We start from the raw sequence: 16,836 nt of genomic DNA, 5'->3' as shown, positions 1-16,836 counted from the left end.
ATTCATTCGTGTTGAAAAATCCCACTATGTTAATTTCTTACATGCTGAAATAAACACAAATAGAATCACATTGTGGCAGTTTAGAACATTATCTGATTGAAAAAAAATTGAAGCTTTGTTTTAATGAAATAATTGATACAGTTAATTTTTTATGATGTCTCAAATATTTCCAATGAAGCAAAATCCTTGTTGGAAAATGATTCTCTTGGAATGCAATTCATTATAATGAACATATTACTGTCATTAAAGAACTAAATATTTTAAGAGCTGCACAGGAGATGAGCATCTAACTACTTCCATTAAATTAATAATAGATTTTCTTTCTGAACCACCTCCACTGTTTTTAATCTCCTACTTAAATATGCAAGAAAGGCACAACAGATTTTACAAATATAAAACATCTATTTATTGAAAAAGCATGTTATCAGCATACTTCAGGTTTGCATTCCAAGGTTTGCCATGGTCACAGAGAATTTTAATGGCAGGAAGATTTCACTCCCTTTGAAAGGCTAAAAAAATCAATAAAGATTTCTTAGTAACTAAGATGACGGAATGTGTAAAGCCTCATTCAAAATAAAAGTATAGTGTAAGAGCTGATACTGTTTTGAATTAAAAAAAAAACTTGGAATGTAAGAACCAGGGGAAGTTTTATTTTCTAGATGAACATGGTAACAGTTTTTGTATACTTCTTAGGACATCTCAATTCAGCATCCTATCCTAATGAGTTGAAATGAATATTAGCGATTTTGTTACCCCCAAAGGGATTTTGTATGCATCATGACATCAAATTAATGGTCATAGCTAATATTAACGTTGGCATTTTGGAAGCAGCTTGCTAAAATAGCTGTAGGTCAGGTAAGTTTCCAAATAAGTGACTGAAAAAGGAAGAAAGACTAATTGTCCTCATGATTTGGCAGCAATTTCTAATTATCTAACAATAGGTTTAGGTTTTAGGAGAAATGTTGCATAGCAGCCTTATTTTTTTCTCTGGAACTAGCCACAAGTCACATTATTCATGCAGCTAATCATGGAAAAATTTGGCTTACAACTCATAACTTTTGAAAATCATGTAAAACATCTGCCAAGACTGAAGGTCCACACCCTGGACTTTTTTAACAGCAAATGGCCCACATACACCTTAATTTTTTTAAGTACTGGAAGGCAGTGTTTGGGAAAAAAAAGGCTATAATACTAAATATAGTTTGCAATAATTTCGAACAGGTAATTTTGAATTGAATCAAAAGTCTGGAGTCACTACATCTACAAGAGGGAAGAATAGCTTCTTTTAGAATTATGCAGTTTCTTGCTTCCAATAGTTCTGTGAGCTGGGTCCAAACTTTTGTTGCACAAATTGCCTTGCCCTAAACAGGGGTTCCTATACAAAGATTCTGCAGCTCAACTTGACATCATATATCTGTAAAACGCAATGGAAATAGAGCTGTAACCCCAAAATAGTGTTTGAGGGGAAAAACTGGAATGCCTTTAGTCAGTAGTAAAAAAAAGAATTGTGCAGGATGCTGTAGAAGGGTTAAGTACTCAAGCATGTACCAAAATAGAAACTGTCTTTTCAATGCTCAAGGAAATGCATCCAGAATTATCCCTAGCATTAATGTCTTCCTGCTGCAAAATGAACATGCAACATATACAATGCAACACAAAATTCCCCTGTTACTTTTAAAATTCTTTTAACAAATTGAAAGCAGACTCCAAAACCAAAACAAACCATAACACCCCCACCCCTCAAAACCAAACAAAGGCTAATTAGTGATATGTTTTGAAAAACTGTAGTGAGGTTGGTGTCATGAGAAAGCTAAATGCTGAAATCAAAACCCTGAATGTCTTTCTCAGTCTTTGGAGTGTGATGTTTTGAAAGCTATAATCTCTGTACATTGCAATGTTTAGATTTATTTCACAGATAAATGTCAGACACTTCACAAGATCAGCACATGAAGTGGACTGAAATCACTAATAAAAGATAAGTACAAAAAAATGTTCTGGCATTAGTAATTCTAAAACAACAGAAAAAAATAGCTTAGATTTTGGAATGATCTACCTTGGATAATGTTTTACATTGTGACACCAAAAGTAAAAAAAAAAAGAGTCAAGACTGAGTGATCTTGTTCCTATGCTCCTCTACTAAAGCCCTTCTTCCTCAGGTTATACTTTCCTCTCAGAAATCAGTTAATTACTATATGTTGTAATATATAAACACAAAGCTAATGCCTAGTGGCAACTTCCAATCTAGTTTTCATAGCTATGTATTTTGCATACAATTTAATTAAGATGTAACATAGCTGTCAGCTATGGCAATCTTTTTCCCAAGAGAAACTTGAATAGAAAATCCTTTATTCAATTGTATTGACTATAATTTTACTGCACTTATGAATGGTGATTTATGAAACAACACATACTATAGAGGTGGGAATGCAACCAGTTTTAGATTGATTTAAAAACCTGTGCTAATCTCTCAAATTGTTTGAGAAAGATGAAATGTGGTGGGCACCAGTTCAGCTAGGACTTATTTTTCTTCAAATTTCTTTCTGCACTGCTCACTCAGAAGCAAGAGCTTAGATTCTTTTATCAGTATAAGTAGACTCAGCTGTTACTGCTAATTTGATGTTGTACTGCAAGTATGGCGTAATTGTGAGCAGCTAGACCACCAGGGGAGTTCTGCATTATCCTCATTTCACTTGAGAGGGCAAAATTGTCCCAAGAATGAATAGAAGATGCCCACTATTAAAATATTAAAAAATTTAAAAAGAGTAGTAAAGCCCAAAAAGTAAGAAGGAGCAGCCGTCAGAATTTGACAACTGTTGAAACATAATGTTCTTCTAAAATTCAAGGCATCTGTATGTTATGATACATGTTGCCAAGAAAGTGATGTCTTTATTATTAAAAGTATAATTTGTAACAAAAATGAAAGGCATTGTGTGTTAAGGCAAAATTTAAAGGATTGGTGCTTGTTTCCGCACTGATTATCACAAAATATTGAAATGAAAGTTTTGGAACTGCTCATCCATATGTTAGGATATTAAACAGCTGAAGACAGTCAAACAGGAGGTAAACAGCAAACAGCATGGAAAAGTATCACTTTCAATCAGGCAACTTTTCATCCTAAAAAACTGATTTAAAAAAATGTTTGAATAGTAATTCCTCTTTTACACTACCAAGCTAAAGTAGAATTACACTATTTTCTCAGATTTCTTATCCATTAAATCTTGTTGCATATTTATCTCTTCTTTACTAACTGAGTAAATATCTTTTAGTTTGATAGGAAGAAGATTCAAGATAAATTTCACCAAATTTGCCTTTACAAAGTAATTTATCTAAAATTTGCAGAATGTGACTGAAAGACTTTGCTCTTCTGCAGCTTTAAGAGAAGATATTATGCTTGATGTTCTGAAAACCAATTGATTACTTGAATGTTGTAATTTGAAACTCATTATGAATTACTTAAAAGCCCACTTAAAAACTAGCCATTGCCAGACAATTTAGCCATACATTTTAGTACCAAAAGCTTCTTTTATTACTCTCACATGTGAATAGCCATACAGTTATAATAAGTAATTATACTGCCACTAATTGAAATTTATTAATATTAATGTCATTTATAGATAATATTAATAAATTGATGATTTAGCTTGCATCTGGCTAAAAATTAGCTAATAATTTACTACACCAGTGCAGGTTTTCAGATTGTCTGGTTTTGTTTAATCCCTCAGGGCAGTTTCTTCTGTGATAGGAGATGCCAAAAAATCTCTTTAGAGAATTTGCTAAAATGCCTCCCCCCCACCTTTCAAGTCAAATCTTTCCAGTTGTTTTCAAATCTCAAGATGGATTTGAGATTCTCACGGATGACAACAAAAGTTTGAAACACTGACATCTACTTAAGAGAAAACAGAAGTAAAAAACCATGCTACAGGGCTCCACTTGCCACTCAGGAATAATGGATCATTTACTTATTCAGGTCAACAGAGTCCTCAGGTCCTGAAATCAGTGGCACATGTGCAGAGATACCTCTCATGTCAGCAGCTCTTTAGCACTGCTCAAAGTTTCAGAACCAAACTTTCTTTGTCTCCTCATTTAAATATACAACACTCTTTTAATCTAAACCTAAAAGCTCTGTGTTAGATTTGAGTAGTCTACGTGAGTAAATATGTTGTCATGCCTACTGCAGAAGATTCAGATCATAGTGATGACAAATCTTCTGAACATCTGCAATCCACAAGCAAAATGTATTCTGGCCCTTTCAAATCAAACAGCAGACTCCAAAACTTAAAACCCATGCAATAAGCAAAATACTAAGTTTCCCTTATTTGAATCTCAAAGAGTCTCAAATTGTAAAATGTTGTTCCCTCTATGAATGTAGAAGCCTACCTAATAATTTCCTTTCTTAGAAGTCTTTCTTCTGGATGCAAGTTTGTCACTTCCCTGCTGCATTGCACCGGGGTTTGAGGGGAATGACGAGTCACAGAAAGCTGTTTCGAAAGGTTCAGACTGTCTGCTTACAACACCAATAGCCTTTGTGCAGTTCCATCCCCAAGAAATCAAACCATTAAAACACCAGCATAAGAATTAGGGGGATGAGGCTTTTATGCTTTTATTTTCAGAGAAATACTCAAAATCAAAGGGAAAGTTCTAGATGTGAAGTTGATAAGAATTGTGGTTATCTGCCTTATGGAAGTTATGATTTCACATTAAATTTACAGAACAATTGTTCTGTGCAGTTATATAAAACTTCACAAATTTATTTTAATTTATCTATAATCAAGTTCAATAGTAATTCTGCCATGAACTTACACAGGAGCAAAATTAAGGCACTGTTTCTTGAAGGTTCTCACTCAATGTATTAACTACAATATATGTGTACTATTATTAATCTATTTATTATTACGAGGCATATTCCAGAAATTGCTCAAAACTACTTTGCTAAACATCTGTATAGTATCAGCTCCTGTAGAGCTGACTGCATATAATATTTTAAAATTTTTGTTACTAGTCCAAGCATTAATGTTGCAACCTAAAGCAGTCCCATCCAAACAATTTGTCCTCATCCTTTCTATCAGATTGTTTTAATAGTACAGCAGAGGTTTTCAATGACATTAGGTATTGCTTGTAAGACAATGAAGGGTTACTTCCTGCACATTAAAAACACTACAGTTGCCACTAAACAAGAACAAAAACAGATGATGAAAGAAAGAAAGGAACCATGATCTTGAGGGCCTGGTACAGCAGAAGACAGCTATTGCTGGCAATGGTAACTGCTGCTTGCAGGTGGGGCTGTGGTATTGCCTAATGCTAAGAAGAATTTTAAGTGTTCCATCATGCCATAGGAAAGGTGGAAAAACTTGGCAGAGTTTTTCATGCAGTGAGAACTGACAGCTACTGCATGTCCCTTACTCATTTAGTGCAGTTATGTGTCTGTAGAAGACTCAGAGAGGTAGGTATGGTACAACTACTGCTTAGGAGAAAAATAAATGATCTGAATGGAATTTGAGAACAAAAGAAAATGAAGTCTCTTAAGTGAACTCCTGGATGATCTCATGCTAATTCAGGAGGAATGTGCTTGGACAAATTAAGAAAACAAAGGACATGGATTGTTATACCTTGTCCAAATTTGAGATCTAAGAAGTCTTACATGATGGAGACTATGTTACACTTCCAATTATCTGTAGAATCTCCAGAGAAACCTCTCCTAAAATGCCATCTGGCTATTTTGCTAAAACCACAAAGAAAAACTGAGAACATTAAATTTTCCAAAAGAACTGAAGTTGGAGGTGAAGAAAAATAAAGCAATCTATTTCTCTTTAGAGCAGTTTCAGCCCAGAATTTGAGGGAAACTGTCTCTCATTACATGTACATCTAAGTATGTCAGTGACTTGCTCATTTGTATGAACTTCACATACCCAAGGGTTCTCTTAATTCAAGGTTTGGTTCATCCTTGCACTCAGTTTAGAAGTGGTGCCCCATCACATAATTCCTTTAACTGACATGGAGTATTCATAAATCTCAGTATTAAATAGGAAGAGAAAGTAGATGAAGCAGGAGAGAAGGGAACAAAGTTATGATGTTTTCCTAGCACAGGGCAGGCCCTGAAGAAACTAAGAGAAAAGGAAAGGAGGAGGAAAAGGATTGGCTCACTTACCTCTGAAATTACAACACCTTTGCAAACCAATATTCAAAGGTCTGCAGGAAATAGAAGACAGATAAAGGAGGGATAAAGGTAGAACTCAAGAGGGAAGAATATAGCAGAAAAAAGAGGAAAGGGTCAGAACAGCACTAGTTATGTTTGCTCTGAGTCTAGCTAGAAGGTTAATTAATTGAAAAATAAACAGAAATGCACCATACCTTTTCTTTGTCACTGGCTTCTCGAGCCACAGTAGAGCCCTGAAACAGAAAAAATGGATCTAAAAATGTGCATATGTCAGAAACTAATTTGAAAATGTTATGATAACAGGTCAAAAAGTGGATGAACTGTATCCTTTTGAACTTGAGAAATGTTTTAAAGAAAGGTGATACAGTAGGTAGAATGTGCAGGACTGCTGAACTACTGCTATCATGTGAAGATGCATCATGAGAGAAGAAGGATGGATTAAATACTCAAATGCTCTACTTCTATTGTCCTCCTAATTCCTGGAGCTTTTCCTCATCTCTCATCCTCATTTTGTGTGTATCATTGCTGGAAGTTTAGTTTGCTTGGCAGACTTCTCATATTTTTTTATTTTTTGGTGCCAATTTAGCTGCATGGATATGGAACAGCCTATTCTGTATAAATGAACATTTGTATTACATGTTTGAAAAGGATGTCACACAATATAAATACAAAAAGTATTTAAAAGATCATAAAGTACAAACAAGAACAATGCATCTCACAGCAACATGGATTAAAAAGAAGAGAAGAGACCAACTGTGGATCCACAAGACTTACAGTGTTTGCCAAAGACATTTTGGATTTTCTTTTTAAATTATTTTTTAGTCTAAAACTAGTGAGCAATATGGTGCTTTCTGAATAACCTGGAGCTGACAAAAAAAAAAAGACTCTACATATTTCCTTAAAAATTTCTTGGAGTGGGACCACACCTTTAAATACCCAACATGTGTATATCCCGTAACAGCACAGCAAGAAATAGTAACTACAAATATGGTAACTGGACATGGAAAGATGGGTAAATTAGCTCTGCTGTTTATTAAAGGGTGTGCATTGTGTAAAGAACTGCTGGAGTGGAGTCCTACTAGTTTAAAGAATGTGAGGATCCCAAACCAGACCCTTTTATAGCATGTTTTATTCTGTTTACAGAAAGAAACTTAGAAAACACAGAAGTGATGGAGAGAAAAGATACATGGGACAGTATCTCTTAGTATTATGTATAGCCCAGAAGCGGGGATTTCATGTAATTATTCTTAACTGATAATAAAGCCTGGTAAAAGCCTAACATTTCATTTTACTCAGGAGTCACCTTTTGTATTATATTCTGAGCTCCAACAGATTATTAGGCCAGAAAAGAGATCAACTGAAAACCAAAATGAAGAAAAAGAAAAAAAGAGTCACATCAGTAAAACTTAGGGAGGATGTCAAATTTAACATTTGGTAAAAAATGACATTGAAATAATTTTAACAAAATGCATCCATGGCCAAAAAAATACCCTTGAAATCCTATGCTGATTTGTGGTCTTTTTTCTTGTATCTACAGAGGTAAAGACTTGTGCTACAAAGTGAGTTCTAAGCTAGTGTCAAAAATATTCATGTACAATCCACAACTGCAGATGACATAGCAAAGAATATAAAGAAAAATTAATTTATAATAAATTAAAGTAATTTATAATAAATTCAGTGTCACTATAAATATCTTCAGTGAAGGAGATTGTTTTGAGGAATATGATATTGATGTTAAATTTGAATTGCATGAGAAGTTAAAGCAATGCTGTCCAGCTGGACAAACTGAATAGACTACAGAAGCATCCACAGAGGTAAATAACACAAAGAGCTGTTGACACCAATGTTAAGAACATAGTGTATATAATTACAGTTTCTTTCTGTTGTGCTTTCATGCCCTTTTTACTGCATCTGTACATTATGATGCTCTAAATCACAGTTCTCTCAAACTAAAAAAAACAAACCTTCTCTGGTAACAACTGCTGCCAGTAATACTGAATATCAGCAAGTAAATTGTTGACAATCTGGAAATCAGTTCTTAGAAATCAAGTTCAGTCAACTATCTAAGCAATTGCTAAGGAGACTTGACAATAGGAAAGGATGGTGCACTACATAGCATTACAGATCTCTTAATACAGAATGATAAATGAACATCTTAAAACAAGCTTGTAGATGCACTTAGTGGTTCAGCACATAGAAATTAAATGTATTAGAAAGAAGTAGGTTTCTAAGGGGATACTTTATAGAGGAAATTAAAATATCATCCCTTGGGTAGAAAGACTACGACTACATTTTGGGTATTTGTTGTAAGCCCTGTATACTAACTACTGTCAAAATTACAGTGAGCAGATAAAGCTTCTGAATCAAAACTAAAACAGATCTTATGATAAAAGCAGATGTTTTGGTTTTTCAAAGACTCTTCTCCTTTTCACTTGAATTATTTTTAAAATATCGGATAAATTATTAAGCTTTTGCCATAGTAATGTACTTTGTTAGCAACATTTGTTGGTTTAAATGATGCTAGTTGTTTTATAAATGCCCTCTGCACAATCAACTGTGGCTTTCCATAATGTTGATAAAAACCTATAAGAAGCAGAATTATTATTGTACTAGTGTGAAGGGGTTTACCTTTAACCACTAGCAGCATTTAGCAAACATACCTGGCTAAATTACTGCACTTAAAAATGCACAAACCAGATACATTTCTATTATGTCTATAAAACCACCCTTTACTTTTGCTAAACCTAGGTGTAGAATGAAATATGCTGGCTGTTGCATAACACAATCTTAAATTAATTAAAATTCTGAGCAATATTCAAGCATCAGCATAATCTAAGATTTATAGCAAAGATTTTCAGCTACTCTGTCAGCTACTTAATCAGCAGTTACTTCTCACCTTTAAATCATATTTTCTATAAACAGATAAACGATGGCTGAACACATTTCTTGTAACAACCATATATACTTCAACTCCATCAACAGTAAGCCGGTACATGCCCAAAAACTGGGGAAGAAGTGTATTCCCATGACACTCCACAATAAACTGCAAAATGAAAAGAAAAAAACAGAAATTAGGATTGACATATATTACATAAATATATATTTAGATTTTAGATATAAAATACCAAGAAACAATATTTTTTTTCCTGAATATTTGTGTGGTGACAAACCTTCAAAAAATAATGCAGAAACGAACCCTCTCAGGAGGAAGTCATTCTTCTTTTAGGCCAGTGTGTAAAAATTAAAATATTGAACTGCTTAACTTATAACTCTGAATTTCCACAGTCTCCTAGAAAGAGGAGACCCTATTGGACAGACATTTTAACTTTTATGTTAACACAAAAAGCAAACCTAAGCAGACAGCATGTATTTGGTAGTTATGTCAAAACCCAAGTATAGTTTTGAACATCACACTGCTATAATCCATACTGTGTTGTCCCTGACTATATTTAAATTGTATGTTTCCCCATTCTCACTATTTGTTTATGATGATGAATATTTATGGTGTTGTCACCAGGAAGGGGTATTATTTATTATCACCAACTTTCTGTTAGTTCCTATGTGGTAGTTGCATTTCGGGGGTCAACAGAGCTGAGCAATGAAGTGCAAATTCCCTGTATTTTTTTATTTATGAATTCTTATATTTCCTTAAGGTCACCATATTCCATTACAAATGGGCTATTAACCTTGAAAACATTTGCCACCTGCAACCTTTTTTTTTCCTAATCACTTGCCTTGCAAGTAATTGTTCTATTAGAAAGACCACCGGAGGAAGAAAAAAAAGCAGACATACATTGATGATGAGAACTATTGAAGGATGAATCTTTACTCCCAGAATAAAACTGCCCATACTATATTAATCCTACTCAGAAACATTCACTTATATATTTTGTGGAACCAAGGAAAAGTTAAGCTACAGTGATGCAAACCAGAAAGCCATCTCTCCTCTTTGTGTTAGTACCAAGTCTCAAACAGGAACTTGGAGAAAATGTAAAAACCAAAGGCCCAAAAAGAAAACATGAAATCTAACTAACAGTCAGGTTTTAAACATTAATTGCATACTGAAGCTGCTGTTCCTTTGTGCTGAAGTGACTCAGTTATTAGAAAAACAGATTTTAGAAGAATTTAAAACAAGTTAACTGAGTAAGCCATTTAGTTTGTTTAACAAAGGCAGGTAGTATTTGGTAACAAATACTGTAACAAAGCTCTTCAAACCCTGGAGATTTTGCAATTTTGGGCTCCTCTGCTTAAAATTAGCAGAGCAGTTTAAAAAGAATTCTTCTCACTAACTTTATACTGGAATCTGCACACATCACAGACAGACCTTTTAATTGGCAAAATAAAAACTGACTTAAGACTCCTGAAAACAATGCTATCCACCAAGAAACAAAGGAAATTAACAACAAATATAGAAATTGTTGACTGTCAATTGAACCCAATTTTGACTGACTCATGAGCCCTGTTAAATCTTGTTGGCACATTTTAGGCAGTAACTCTGCTTTCTGCCCTGGAGCTGTACTGGAGGTTCAAGCCCTGAAGCATAGAACAAAGTCTGCATGTAGTTGTACCACTTCACAGCAAAGCACTTTTAAGTTCCAACTGCGTATTAATAGGCAAATTAGCTTAAGGTGCTGCAGAGACTCAGTGAATACAAATCAGAATCTTAGGAAAGGAGTATGATTGTATGCCTCAAAACACAAATAGGAGTTTGGCAGTAAAAGGCCACAAAAGCAAGGTCATTCGTGAGCAGTGCACAACGATCGATCAATATGCACCTGAGAGGATTTCTGTATTTAAAAAACAGAAACTTTAAGTTGAAGTTCTCAGTTTGGAGGATTTTCAGAGTCATAGGGCTGTTAAACAACATCACAAAAGAGTCATAACACATTACAGGATACACAACCTATTTTGACCACCATTTCCGTTAAAGATCCAATCATAAAAGTATTAATCCATAGTAGCAAAAATACATTGATTGTTTTTTTAGAAATGTTAAGTACTTGGGATATATTCTAAAGGTAAATACTTTTTTAAAGCTTTATAGAAAGTAAGAAGGGTTGTTCCTGTAGAAACACTTATTAACTGACTTCTACTTTAAGATGATTATCTTCTACAAGCTGAAAATGAATCTAGCTTCCAATAAGAATTTAGTGTCACAGAATTCCTAGCTTTTCAAGTCTTTAATAGACCCAGCCATTCCTAATCTTATTGCTTTTAACTGCAGAATTTGAATTAAAATAAATACTATTGTTTAAATTTCCCATATGGGCATCTGAGAGTCAGAACCTCCACCTGAAATCATACAGAGAGTTTGTGCCATGTACAGGAATGCCAGCTAGGCATCTTGAGTACCAGACTAGTAACCCCCCGCCCTTCCTCTCAGCTGTGACTGCCACAGTACTGACACTTAAACTATCTCTTCAACCCCAGCTACTGCTAACACTCCAATTTTAACCTTTCTGTCCCAAGCGTACCCATCTGTGAAATGGCAATGCCATTACCAGAGCATGAGCACCATACCCATTGTAACATCATAAAATTAATTACTTGGTCAGCACTATACAACCCCCTTGCACATTGCTCTGTACTATGCAACGAGGACAAAAAGGCCACTAGTGAGAGTTGCTTCAGTCTTGTTTGTAGGTTTGGGTTTGCCATTTGCTAGCACTGTTGTTTCATTACCTTAGTGTGCAAACAAAGACTTCTGAAAGGGCAGTGTTACCAGCATGCAACACAAGACATGAGAAGCTCTGCTAGTATTGCTTCTCTTGATAAAAAGGGACATGGCTGTGCTCTCCCAGACTTCTAAGAGACTCTCTCAAAGCAGACCAGGTACTGCACAGTTGCTTCCCATTTGCTGCTGACTGTGGACACTCATGCCACTGCAATTGAAAGAAAAGCCTCTAAAATTATTTCAGTGTTTCCTATGACAGTATTTCTTATCCTGATGGGGAGACAAAGGAAAGAGGGAGGAATGCCACTTGCTTTCAGCATCTACAAGGTTGGTCTAGAACTTCCTACCTTTGAAACTATCAATCCCCCATATCTGCATCAGAGAGGAGGCAAAACGTGTCATCTGTTTGGGTGGGAGTCCAGCAGGACTTGCACTGGTGACTGTGGTTGGCAGATTTTCAATTTGTCCATCTTGATATAAAGGAAGTAGCAATTTAGTCACCTCAAGGTGCTTTTTAGGAATGATTTCCTGAAGTTTCCCACTCACAGCTGGAAAAAAAGTGAGCCTAGAAAATAAGCCAGTACATGCTTAACAGGACTGCTAAATTTCAGTGAAAGAAAAAGACCTTCACTCCTTTAATTTTTTTCTAAAAAGAACATTAAAACAATTCTACTAAGCAGACTTGCTAAATAAAACTGTAATACTCAGCTAATACATTTACAAGTCTTTATACGCAGCAACAAAATAGATTTTTTAAATGAGTGTTGTAATAAACACCCCATCTTTTTTTTTTTGTTAATTCAGATGATTTTCATGTTTGTGCACAGCACGAGGACAGTACTATTATTAACACAGTAAAGTAATATCAGCACATTGACACCTTTTATCAGCTGTGCAGCACATTTCAAGTAAGAAAATTTCTGAGCTCTCTTGAACCCCATGCTTCAAGTTGCAAATTAGTAAGAAATTTTTTATGAACCTATATTCTCATTAATTTTTGCATAAATACAGCTTCAAGACTCCTTAGTAAGAATAAAACTTTACCAATCTAATTAGCTTCTTGCTTCCCTATGGCAATGCTAGTAAGGTATCAGATACATAAAAAGATAACATAACACATACCACTTATTGGCAAAGAAGTTATACTACTCTTGGCTCTTTTTGGAAAAACACAGAATAAAATTTCTGTTTCTACCATTTCTCCTTCTCCACTTGGAGATCATCTGTGGAATGATTTGACATCAGTGCATATTAAATCCTGAATTATATCTATCTTCGTTCTATGTGAAAAGTCTGCATTCCTATTTCTCACAGCCCTATTTGGCAAACATTAATTCAGAAATACACAACATGCTCATTCTCTGTTACCCCTTTATATATTATTTTCAGAAATTTTGGCATCATGATTAAGACAAGCATTTGATAATTCAAGCAGAATTATGTGACAAGTGACATTCACCGGGATACTTCCACTAAAGAAACTGAATAGCAAGTTACATAAGTATTTAAAACCATTTTGGACATTGTGCAGGACTAGACATTGATAGTAATTTTTGTGCTCAACTTATTCTTTTATATCCTCTTGTCTGCAGTCAGAAATACCCTTCACCAGTTTTGTGTACAAGCATTTGTATTTTGTGTACAAGCACTGACATGTGGAATCACTCCCGCCAAAAGACTGAGAACTTGTTCAGAGTTATAAATATTCCATTTATTGCCATTTTCCTGTACCCTTATAATTTTACAGAATATTATGCATTGGGTACTTATGTGATACATTGCAAGGATTAATTAGCCAAATTAAAGCATACACCAGAAAGTTACAGATTTTCAAGGCATATATAAAGCTGTTTTATTCAAACAGCTTATTTTTACTTCTAAGTGCAGTGTAATCTCAATGTTAGCACCACACGTGATTATCTAGGCTGCAGATCTGTTACCAGGAACATCATACCTCATACTGCTACAGCTGACCCACTGTGTGGATTGATCTCTCCTGAAAAGTGCTGTGCACAACATCAGTAATATATATAAAAAATAATCAAAAACACCTGCCTGGTGAAACCCAGGCCTCAACAGAACCAGTGCAGCCATGAACATTCTGCCATTTTGCGTAGTTATTTACCTATGAAATGTCTTTCAGGGAAGACTTTCAATGTGTATATTTTTTTGTTGCAATTCTAGTCTGTATGGTCCCTTTGCATATCAGCCCTCTGCAATTCAGTCTGACAACCACCCTAGTGAGTTTCCCATTTTTCGGCTCACCTCTTCTATAGGAAGAGTGGGCCTGTTGGATGCAGGTGAAACACAGACTGTTTGGATGAGAACACATACATCTCATGTCTCCTTTTTCTGCCTCTCCTGTTTTTTCAGATCAAAGCTGCTTTACAAGTCAGTTATCTTAGCATAGAGCAGAAGCTGTGTTCTGTGCTGCCTCTGGATTCTCACATGAAACTGCTGAAAGACTTTTTTTCAACTGCATTTCTCTGCAAACCTCCCAGAAATCTTCACCTCTTACTATCTGAGGACATACAGAGTCAGGGACACCATTACATCTTTCTTCATTCATATTTGTGTTTAAATAACATTACATTATACTGCCTTGCTCTGCCTTTTTACCTTTTTCCTTTTTTGTGATACATATGAATGAAATTCACGTAGCAAAAGCAGAGATGGGGGTTTGGAGGAAGCCATGGATCACCTGGGCAAGTACGGAGGTGGAGGGAGGATGATACAAACTTTAATCAGCTCTGCTTCAGCAACTCACCAGCTTAACAAGCCCATCCATGTCAGTGCAAATGCCTAGGCACCTAGTCCCCACTTTGACAAAATTGTTTTTAGTCTACTATAATGTTTCTGTAGTTCAATATTTATCTATTTATGATTTTTTCATCTACATTCCACACAACAATCTGCTGCTGTTGCTTGATTCCTGTGTAGCCCTGAAATCTGTCACTGGTGCAATTTCTCCCATTTTCACTTTATTGCCTACATTTTCCTCCCTTTAATTTGCTTTCCTGTTCCTTTCATATTTTTTCCCCCTCCAGCAGCTAAGGTAGTATTTTTCTGCTTTTCTTTTGTCTTTTATTATGTCTGTAATTTCTCCTTTTTTGCTAATTCTATTCTTTCCTTTCTTTCCATTCACTTCCCCATCACTCCACTGTTTGCTGTGTCTGGTAAATGGGCAGTCCCCCTCTCCTTTACCACTCTCCTCTATTTCTGCTGGTTGCCAGGGAGACAAACAGGCAGTGCAATAGGTGTCAGTTCTGCATACAATTACCTGTGCAGGGAAGAGAACTGTGCCTTCAGCAGGGACAGCTGCCTATAGAAAACCTAAAAGGGACCTACACTCAGGCCCCTTTTAGTAGCTTTATGCTGGAAGGTTTGTATGCTAACAATTCTCTCCTGTTCACCTGCTTTGAGATGGCTTCTCTTTACTAAAGTTACTTGGGTGTCAGCAATGAGAAGTCATACCGTCTGAAGTAATTTTAATGAAAAAGAAAGACAGTGTTCAAAAGGTGTTGGTTTATCAGAGACATTAAAATTGCTTTATTTTATTTTTCAAAATTTCTAACCTGCCAATCATCTGTTCTCAAAGAACAAAGGACACCTCTTTTACACCAATTTAAGATTTAAAGCAAGTTAATGTCACTGGAAAGGGCAGAATGTCTTGATTGTGACATTTCAGATACTACAAAATCTGATTTCAGAATTTTATTCAACTGTTACTGATTTCTGCCCTTGGAAATAACATCTGTACTTTACAAAATAGCTACAAATACAGTAATTTCTACAATACATATTTTGTATTTTATATAAATTCATAAACTTTTTGCAAAGGACAATATATAGTTAAAAATATATATAAAAACTTGAATATATGATGAAATAGAAAATTTTGCTTAAGGAGGAAGCAGGGTATTACCCATTCCTTAAACACAGGGTGAAATTCTGACAACACACTTATCACAGATGACTATGTTGAACTCTTCCTTAACAGTGCCAAAGGTAGCAGTAGGTTTTAAATCCATTTTTCTGGTCAATGTTCTTGGGGTCAGGAGGCTAGGTTTAAAACACAATTGCACTAGATTTGGAGGTATTTCCAATTAATATTTTATTTTATTCTCAAATACTATTTAATATAAACATGCTTAATTAATTTGCACAATTTTAAATGGTCCAACTACATCTATGAGCCCCTACAGCAGCAGTTTTCCTAATATTGAAAGTCTGATGCATTTGAGCACACCAATGGTTCTACCGCATTTGATAAGTAAATGATAAACATTCAGCTGAACAACACTGAAGAGTGGCAAGAAGAGGTCTAGTCATAACTGACAATATACCAATAACACAAGCAGTCCAAATTGACTGCAAATTATCAAGGAATGTGAAAAAAAGCAGTATTTCAAATTATGTACCAAAAACCAATACTGTAGCTGGAAACTGGCTAGAATGGCTAGTCACAGCATAAGAACCTAGCATGCCATATATTTGTATTTACCCTAACACTTCAAAACCTAGCTCTAGGCCATCTTGGCTTTCAAATGTAGATAGAAGGCTGATCCATGCAGGATGGTCTTTAATAGTCTCAGCATAAAACACAGGATGCTTTGCTGCTTTAAACATGATGAAAAGTATAATTGCTCCTGTTTGCTTAATGGTTTGTTTTGCTCAGTTGTTTTTTTTTTTTCTTTTAACTTTGGAAAAGAAAATAATTATCTCTAGTGTTTCTACTCAATACTAAAAGTGTCAGACTAATCTGACGAGTTGACAGAACGTGTCAGTATTTAGACTGAAGTGTTCACCATCTGTGTGAGGTTGTGGGCCTGACTGTCACTTAAAAAAAAGGCATCATAGGGGAAATTATTTTGGAAACTCATTATTTTTAAAACTCATGATTTTGAATAGCAAGTATAATTTACAATTGTCAAGATTATTTACAATTCAATAATTTTAAGTTGGAATCACTATACATACACATATATGTTGTTTCTATAACTTCTAA

The 16,836-nt window shown here is 35.1% G+C and overlaps 1 protein-coding gene across 2 annotated transcripts in view; it reads right to left on the bottom strand.

The window, feature by feature from the left end:
- PIP4K2A (phosphatidylinositol-5-phosphate 4-kinase type 2 alpha) overlaps positions 1–16,836 on the bottom strand; it is a 108,065-nt gene that overhangs the window by 12,174 nt on the left and 79,055 nt on the right. Inside the window, exons 5-6 of one of the 2 annotated variants that reach the window (XM_030264528.4) lie at positions 9,051–9,197; positions 6,349–6,387 (exon numbers count right to left, since the gene is read on the bottom strand). In XM_030264528.4, the coding sequence (XP_030120388.3) occupies positions 6,349–6,387; positions 9,051–9,197 (186 nt within the window). The remainder of the gene's footprint in view (positions 1–6,348; positions 6,388–9,050; positions 9,198–16,836) is intronic. The other variant, XM_030264529.4, reaches the window with a different exon arrangement.

Source organism: Taeniopygia guttata, chromosome 2, assembly GCF_048771995.1.
Source record: "Taeniopygia guttata chromosome 2, bTaeGut7.mat, whole genome shotgun sequence".
Lineage (NCBI taxonomy): Eukaryota > Metazoa > Chordata > Aves > Passeriformes > Estrildidae > Taeniopygia > Taeniopygia guttata.
Note: the sequence above shows the minus strand (reverse complement) of the source record. Positions and strands in the feature narration are given on the sequence as shown.